The following is an 8,955-nucleotide window of genomic DNA, read 5'->3' as shown; positions in this document are numbered from 1 at the left end:
GGATCCGGCGTCGAGCGCCGCCACCGCCTCCCGCCTCTCTCAGCCAGCGCCGCCCCCTCGCCACCTGCGCCCGGCCTGGAGGCGACGACGACGCCTCTGTTCCCCTCTCGTCGGGCTGCTGGGGCGGCACGTCCTGCTAAGACGCTCGGGCTTTTCAGGCCAGCCCGGCCCGAAAAATGGCCCGACAGGCCGTGCGTGGGCCATTGGCTAGGCCCGGTGCCTGGTTCGGCACGGTCCGGGAGGCACGACGTGCCGTGCCGGCCCGACCACCATCGGGCCGGCCCGATGGACATCTATGACCCCGGCGCACCTCAGCCGGACCCACAAAATCCGACGCCGACCATCAACAGTCCCTGCTACGTGGGCGCGCGCGTTGCCCGTCCCCACACGTCATCTCTGGGCACCGCGCCCTTTATGTACCCGCCAAACCGCAACCCCCCTTCCCGCGCCGGAGCAGAGCCCAGACTCTGCAGCTTGACGCGGCACCGACTCCGGCTCGCCGGGAACGCAAACCCAGCGGCCAGCTCCGGTGAGCCCGTACTATACGAGCTCAGACTCTCTCTCCGACCTCCTGTTTCCTTTCTGTTACCTTCCTCGTCGCCGCCGTCTCGCTTCACGGCAGGGTGGGGCCCGCCCCGGGGGACCGTACGTATCCGGGCGCGAAGACGGGGACGGTGGCGGCGTTCGAGATGGAGGCGGCGGCGATGCGCAAGGCATCGTCGCAGGCGTCGCTGGCGGACCCGGACGACTTCGACCTGACGCGGCTGCTGAACCACAAGCCGCGGATCAACGTGGAGAGGCAGCGGTCGTTCGACGACCGCTCCCTCAGCGAGCTGTCGCTCGCCGGCGCGGGCACGGCCAGCCGCTGCGGATGGGGCTACTACGGCGGAGGGGTGGAGAGCTACGAGAGCATGTACTCCCCAGGCGGCGGGCTGCGGTCCTACTGCGGCACGCCGGCCTCGTCCACGCGGCTCTCGTTCGAGCCCCACCCGCTCATCGGCGAGGCCTGGGACGCGCTGCGCCGCTCCATCGTGTCCTTCCGCGGCCAGCCGATCGGCACCATCGCCGCCGTAGACCACTCCGCCGCCGGCGAAGTGCTCAACTACGACCAGGTAGTATGGTATAACACGACAACGGCATGCTGCTGCCTTTCTCGGACACACTTTCTTGCTCTGTGTCGTGCGTCCTAGTTGCTTTGCTTCTTAGGTAGTTGAATTCTGTTAGTACTCCTATCTTGATCGAGATTCTTTCTGGAAAGTAAGGGGATTATGCTGATCAAGATAGATACTTCAAAACTGTATGGTTACTTGGAAGAACGGGCAAGGGGCCAGTCCAAGAGTAGTATAGTGTAGTGTACACATATTTCGTACCTAGTAGTTGGCACATATTCCCTCTCATCAAAAATACATGCCATGTTTAATTTTTGTACAGTCTTTGACCACTAATTTCTTGTAGAACTCATATCTCTTAATTTCATCAAATTTATGAGATTATATAGGTACAGTTGAATACAAATGTACACATATAAGTAATATGCTTGCGAACAAACTAAATGATCTAAAATTTATTGATGTTTGTAGTTTTTAAGGTTTAATTAACAAAACTCTATCCTAAATGATATGTTTTCTGACCGGAGGGAGTATTATTTGATAGTATTATGCAGAATAAGGCCGGAAATATTGTGTGTCGCTAAGTATAATCTTCATTCGTTTGATTGATGCGGGATGGAGCAGCTCACTTGAAGTGCGGTGCGTGCGCGCATGCAGGTGTTCGTTAGGGAGTTCGTCCCGAGCGCGCTGGCGTTCCTGATGAACGGGGAGCCGGAAATCGTGCGGAACTTCCTGCTGAAGACGCTGCTGCTGCAGGGGTGGGAGAAGCGGATCGACCGCTTCAAGCTCGGCGAGGGCGCCATGCCGGCGAGCTTCAAGGTGCTCAAGGACCCCAAGCGCGGCGTCGACAAGCTGGTGGCCGACTTCGGGGAGAGCGCCATCGGGCGTGTGGCGCCGGTGGATTCCGGGTTCTGGTGGATCATCATCCTGAGGGCCTACACCAAGTCCACCGGCGACATGACGCTGGCCGAGACGCCCATGTGCCAGAAGGGCATCCGGCTCATCATGAACCAGTGCCTCGCCGAGGGCTTCGACACCTTCCCCACACTGCTCTGCGCCGACGGATGCTGCATGATCGATCGCAGGATGGTAAGCAAGCAGAGCAGCCGAGTGTCAATGTCGTCGTCAAGAAATCCGTCAGTTAATTAAATAAACCGATCGATCGATTGATTGAATCGTATGCAGGGTGTGTACGGGTACCCGATCGAGATCCAGGCCCTGTTCTTCATGGCGCTTCGGTGCGCGCTGCTGATGCTGAAGCCGGACGCGGAGGGGAAGGAGATGATGGAGCGGATCGTGACACGGCTGGCGGCGCTGAGCTACCACATGCGGAGCTACTTCTGGCTGGACTTCCAGCAGCTCAACGACATCTACCGGTTCAAGACGGAGGAGTACTCGCACACGGCCGTCAACAAGTTCAACGTCAACCCGGAGTCCATCCCGGACTGGCTCTTTGACTTCATGCCCACCCGCGGCGGCTACTTCGTCGGCAACGTCAGCCCCGCCCGGATGGACTTCCGGTGGTTCGCGCTCGGCAACTGCGTCGCCATCCTCGCGTCGCTCGCCACGCCCGACCAGGCCGCTGCCATCATGGACCTCATCGAGGAGCGGTGGGAGGACCTCGTCGGCGAGATGCCTGTCAAGATATGCTACCCGGCCATCGAGGGACACGAGTGGCAGATCGTCACGGGCTGCGACCCCAAGAACACAAGATGGAGCTACCACAACGGGGGATCTTGGCCAGGTCAGTAAATTATACTTCAGGATCGCCTGTTCGGGCAGTTGTCCCTCTGCACCATGGTTTTCAGAAACGCAAACCACTTGACCAGTTGAGCAGCTCACATCTGAATGTACGGTACCTCACCTTTTTCTGCAGTGCTGCTGTGGCTGCTCACTGCGGCATGCATCAAGACGGGGAGGCTGAAGATTGCTCGGCGCGCCATCGACCTAGCCGAGGCGAGGCTCGCGAGGGACGGCTGCCCAGAGTACTACGACGGCAAGCTGGGTCGCTACATCGGCAAGCAGGCGAGGAAGTTCCAGACGTGGTCCATCGCGGGGTACCTGGTGGCCAAAATGATGCTGGAGGACCCGTCTCACCTCGGCATGATCTCCCTGGAGGAGGAGAAGCCGACCAAGCCGGTGCTCAGGAGGTCGGCCTCTTGGACAGTGTAAGGCGACGGTCGAAGCTTTTAGTCAGAAAGACACAAGCAGGATCGGAGTTCTTGTTCTTTGAGCTAACACTTCGATTTTCTCTGCAACTTCTTGCTTTCCGAGTTCCTACCGGGAAAGTACGCATGTCCAATGTTTTGGTGGGTTCCTATCCAGTTGCATGATATGTAAGTTTCTTTCATCGGGGAAAATAAGGAAACAACGAAAAGATTTTTCGTGTCATTTCCATGGCAAGAAGATGGCAAATTTTAGGTGAATCAACAGCTCATATTTTGACTCAACTTGTTGTATAAGTGCAAATGCCGATACTAAGCTTGTTGTTTATATTTTGACTCAACTTGTTGTTTATAGAGTAAATTGCACCGTAGGTACCTAAACTATTGGATGTTTCACAGATGGGTACTCCAACTAAAAAATGTAACTTCTGGGTACTGGAACTATACTTTTTGGTATCCAACGGTACAAACCTGGCCACGCAGGCACCAGCATCCGACGTGGACACGCCACCGTGGACAGTAGATGCTGGCCCCTTGGCATTTTTGTGATAACCCCCTCCCCCAATCCTGACTCTTCTCACTCACTCTCTCACTTCCCGTCGTCTCTTTCCCCAATCTCCCTCGGCGCTTGAGCAGAGAGAGGAAGCCGCCGGGTCCTTGAGGATCACGTCGTGGTCGGTGTCGAGCGTGGCCGTCAGCGCTGCCGGACTCCGCACCTAGAGCGCGCAGCAGTCCATGTTGGCGAGGAGCCACCTGTGTGGGTTGGTGCTGAACGAGTCCACGGCCTCGGCGCCCACGGCGACATGGCGGAGCTCCGGGCACACGCTCGCGACGCTTGGTAGGCCGCGTCCACGTGCACCCACACGCCGCGCCACGCCACGGCGGCGCACAGCCGCGGAGAGGGTCGACCGCCGCAGTCGGGGTGGTCCCCACAGTCGCGAACAGGAACAGCGGGATCCTGCCCGTGGCCTCATCGGGGCGCACCGCCATGGCCAGCGCCCTGGGCGAGAGAGCGAAGCCAGTCTCCCTAGACATTGGTATCTCACGGCAGTTTCCCCGACAAATGCTAGCGATGCGCGCGACCTTCTGGAACGAGAAGTGGGTGCCGCGCGGGTCACCGACGGACGCAGCCCGCAACAATTCCTTCTCCGGGCCGTCCAAGGAGCAGTGGGTGCCAGGGAGCAGTGCAGTGGCGGTGGCGTTTCCGCCGATCCAGGCAGAGGCAGGCGCACGAACCTGGCGGGTGCGATGAAGGAGGAGACGAAGGCGGCGAGGCAGGGGACAGGAAGAGGTGGTGCCGCGACCTCGGCGAGGGCAGCCACCGGTGGGGCCCTGGCGCGCGCGCTGCGCGGCCGCAGGTAGGGCGTGGTTCCCCACGGCAGCTCGCCTGCGGCGGCGTGCGCGGTGCGTGCGAGCGGGAGCTCTGCTCCGCCTGTCCCATGGCGAGCGAGCGCTGCCGCCGTCGACGTGGGCGCGGTGCTGCAGGGAGCTGCGCATGCACCTACATCTGCTCGCCGGGCACCGCCGCCTCGCCCGCAAGCCCAGGCTTTTCTTCCCGCGCTGCCTCCCTCTGCTCCTCCCCACGCAGGCTCCCGTGCCCGCCTCCTGCTTCCCCGACGCCGCCGCTGCGGCCTACGGCGCAGCACCCGGCCGATGGGGCCGCCCCGAGCGTCATCGCGCGCCTCATGGGCCTGGACTCCTGGCCGGCCACCGCCGCGCCGCTGAGACTGCAGAAGCAGAAGAAGGTGGCGTCACGCCTGGATTGGGGGAGGGGTTATCACAAAAATGCCAAGGGGCCAGCGTCCATTGTCCACGGTGGCGTGCCCACGTCGGATGCTAGCACCTGCGTGACCAGGTTTGGACCGTTGGATACCAAAAAGTATAGTTCCAGTACCCAGAAGTTATGTTTTTTAGTTGGAGTACCCATCTATGAAACACCAAATAGTTTAGGAACCTGTAGTGCAATTTACTCTTGTTTATATAATAAGATCCCTCAACCGCGCAAGATTTGCGCCCTTCTCAGACCCCTGCTACTGTTTAAAGCACTGTTAAGCATTGTTCAGTTAGGCAAGCAGTGTTTGTGTACCTGTCTACATTTTGTTAGTGTTCCTACCATTGTGCACGTTTCAGCTACTGTTTGTCAGCTTTTGCGTTACTGTTCAAACCCTGTTTTACTGTTTGAAACTCTGCTCTATTGTTTGAACACTACTCACACATCACGCCATGTTTTCACTATGCCGCTACGCGTGTGTTCGGTAGTATATATCAATTAGAACGTTTTCAGAATTTTTTAGACTTTGCTCCATAGTTTTTCTCTCTCTAGCTAAATAAATATTGAAGCATCTAGAGATTTTTCATGTGATCTAAATATTTTATTAGAAGCATATCTCGCGTGTTGCTGCGAGAATTGTAGATTAGTGGATTGTGTAGTATGATGACATGGACAACAAAATGCTTATGTGTCCTGCCAATGTGGATATTGCGGTCACATGTACTAGTGGATTTTAATTGTATGTGATAGTGTATTGCCTAGTTGAACGGCTTGCATGTTGAGATAAATAGCTAGTGGGGTTTTGCTAAGTGGATTTTAATTCTATGTGATAGTGCATTGCCTAGTTAGACAGCTTGCATGTTGAGATAAATAGCTAGTGGGTTTTTGCTTTACAATGTTGAGACAAATAGCTAGTGGGGTTTTGCTGAGTGGATTTTAATTCTATGTGATAGTGTATTGCCTAGTTAGACAGCTTACATGTTGAGATAAATAGCTAGTGGAGTTTTGCTTTATAAGAGTATAAGATTTGGATTTGTCGTGTCTCAATCTATCTCTAAATTTTCTCTTGATTTTTTAAACTTTAGATACATTTTCGGTGGTTTAAAGAATATATCAAATATTTATGATTTTTAATTAAAACAGAGCAAACCCGCCTCCAAAACCACTCCAAACCCGTGCATCGAGACAATGTGAACGATTTTGAGAGTCTAAGGGGTAAGATGTGTGGTTATGGAGTTTGAGAAGAAAATTCAAATATTTTTTATAGCTCAGTGAACTTTAACTTAGGGCTTCTCCAATGGCCGACTCATGATCCAACGTGGATTAGCAAAAGAGACTCATCACCGTTGCGGAAGTCTACAGAAGTCGATACATGACGAAGAGAGAAGAATCGACCCCTACTTGAGAGTTGACTCGTCGTTAATAAAAAAATAGAGTAGGCCCACCCCTCGGACAGACAGGCCGCTGAACCGAGTACAGGAAAATAAGTGCGGGAGGATGGGAAATAATCTGGAAGTGATTATTTTACTTTTTATATTTAGGCCCCCGCTAGTTTGGTTTGGCAGTCGGCTCTATCGTAAGTTTTTTTGATTTATAACATAGATGCCTAAACAGACAGCTCATATAATCCATAGATAGTTGTTGTCTATTTGACTATCTACAAATCGTTTAATACTTGCATGTAGCCGTGATCAGTCATAAATATCATTTCTATGTACCATTGTGTGTACCATTGTATTGTTAATTGATACAAAACAAATCATTCAAAGTAAATCATATATATTATATATATAATGTAATATAATGTATTTCATAACTCAAATATAACATACGATCTTCTTCCCCATAAATCAAATATGATTTAAACATTTATGTCTAATTTTCTTTGTTTCCATAGCGTTTCCATATATGCTCAACAAGATCATCCCTAAGTTGTCTATGTGTTGGCCGTGCTTGGATAGCGGAATTCCTTCTAAGCACCTCCGCGAAGCATGGATTGGGATTATCACTTGTATGCGCTTCAGGCGGGAGCACTATTGTCGCACTTGCATTCTCATTCAAATCCAAGGAAACTCTAACCAATTCCTTCTCATCCTCCACTATCATATTGTGAAAGATAACACAAGCTTGCATTATGTTGGTAATGTCTCCCTGCTTCCATAACCTTGATGGTCGACGAACAATATAAAAGCGAGATTGCAATACGCCAAATGCACATTCGACATCTTTCTTCGCTCCTTCTTGCATCAATGCAAACAATTTGTCTTCATCCGTTTGAGGGGCTGATATTGTCTTCATGAAGACCGTCCATTCTGGATATATTTTATTGGCGAGATAGTAGCCCATATCATACTATGTTCCATTTACGGTGTATTGTACCCTTAGAGCTTTCCCTTTTAGGACATTGATGAATAGTGGTGACTTGTTTAGGACATTGATGTCGTTCTAAGATCCGGCGGTACCAAAAAAAGCATGTCATATACGAAGATTATGAGATGCCACTGCTTCAAGGATCATAGCAGGAATACCTTTGTCACCACGTGTGAACATGCCTACCCAACCTTTCGGACAATTCTTTCATGCCCAATGCATACAATCGATGCTTCTCAACATTCCTGAAAAACCACGAGCCTCATTTTCTTGTAAATTTTTTTCTAGTTCATCTCTTGTAGGAGGGCGCAGGTACTCTTGACCAAAACATTCAATCACCCCTATGGCAAATTTTCCTAGAATCTCAAAACAAGTGATTGCCGTAATTTTTAGTACCTCATCAAGTTGGTCGGCCGACGAGCCATATGCTAGCATCCGGATTGCCATGGTACACTTCTGAAGGGGTGAATGTCCATCCCTACCAATTGCATCAACTCTTTGGGTAAAATAAGGATCTCGATTGCTAAGAGTTTGCACGATGCGCAGGAATAATGGTTTATTCATCCAAAACTTTCTACGGAACATCTCATCGGTGTAGATAGGATTTGTAGAAAAAAGTAATTAGCGACAAGATCATCATGACCTGCTTCTCGATTCCTTGGTATGTACCTCCTTGGTCCACTTTGTCGTCATCGGCGAATCACAGATGATGTTCCTCCTTCGATGTCAGTCTTCAATCCATCTCCAATCTTCCTCACAAATTCTTCTACAATTTCATCCTCTACTAGGAAACCTTCCATGGTGAACACCTCTGTAGGATCAAAGGCATCGGCTTTTGGTAGATCATCTTCATCATCGTTTGGTGGATGTGGTTCCATAATACTGGTAAAAACAACTATAGATCCTATGCCGACTGAATGGAGCCAAGCCACCTTTTTATAGTCCGTAACCTATGACTAGATGGAGATTCATACAGGAGATATGCAGTCGGTGGACAGTTTCACAAGGAGACATGCAGACAGTTGACTGTTTCACATAGGATACATGCAGATAGGTAACTGAAAAATCAAGTGACATGCAAGTAACTGAAAATTCAAGTGACATGCAGGAAACTGAAAATTCAAGTGACATGTAGGAAACTGAAAAATTCAAGTGACATGCAGGAAACTAAAAAACATGACATGCAAGTAACTGAAAAATCAGACGTTTGACACATTCACACAGGGAGACATGCAAACATTTGACAGGTTCACACAGCATGTTCCATACAACATGTTCCATACAGCTAAGACCGAAACACTAATACTAAAACAAGACTAAAAATTATCATGCCATCAGACAACTAAGACTGAAAATTATTATGCCATCGGACAACTAAGACCGAAACACTAAGATTGAAAATTATCATGCCATCGGTAGAATTTCCAGCACATCTCACTATGGCTTTCTCCTTTTCCCTGGAGTAGAAATGAGCAGATATATCAAGGATGGGTGCAGGCAACTGACAAGTAACATACATGTAACTAAAACAGCATGTGTG

At 51.1% G+C, this 8,955-nt stretch overlaps 1 protein-coding gene and 1 pseudogene across 1 annotated transcript; one reads left to right on the top strand and one right to left on the bottom strand.

Annotated features, from left to right (window-relative positions):
- The first annotated feature begins 430 nt into the window (after positions 1-430).
- On the top strand, positions 431-3,498 carry LOC136467581 (cytosolic invertase 1-like). The gene is made up of 4 exons (XM_066466342.1): positions 431-1,112; positions 1,767-2,198; positions 2,295-2,853; positions 2,986-3,498. Exons 1-4 carry the CDS (start codon positions 690-692, stop codon positions 3,279-3,281), a joined length of 1,710 nt encoding a protein of 569 aa, XP_066322439.1. The 5' UTR covers positions 431-689; the 3' UTR covers positions 3,282-3,498.
- Positions 3,499-6,920: 3,422 nt separating this feature from the next.
- Positions 6,921-8,293, bottom strand: LOC136466072 (uncharacterized; annotated as a pseudogene).
- Positions 8,294-8,955: the final 662 nt, after the last annotated feature.

This window comes from Miscanthus floridulus, chromosome 7, assembly GCF_019320115.1.
Source record: "Miscanthus floridulus cultivar M001 chromosome 7, ASM1932011v1, whole genome shotgun sequence".
Taxonomy (NCBI): Eukaryota; Viridiplantae; Streptophyta; class Magnoliopsida; order Poales; family Poaceae; genus Miscanthus; species Miscanthus floridulus.
Note: the sequence above shows the minus strand (reverse complement) of the source record. Positions and strands in the feature narration are given on the sequence as shown.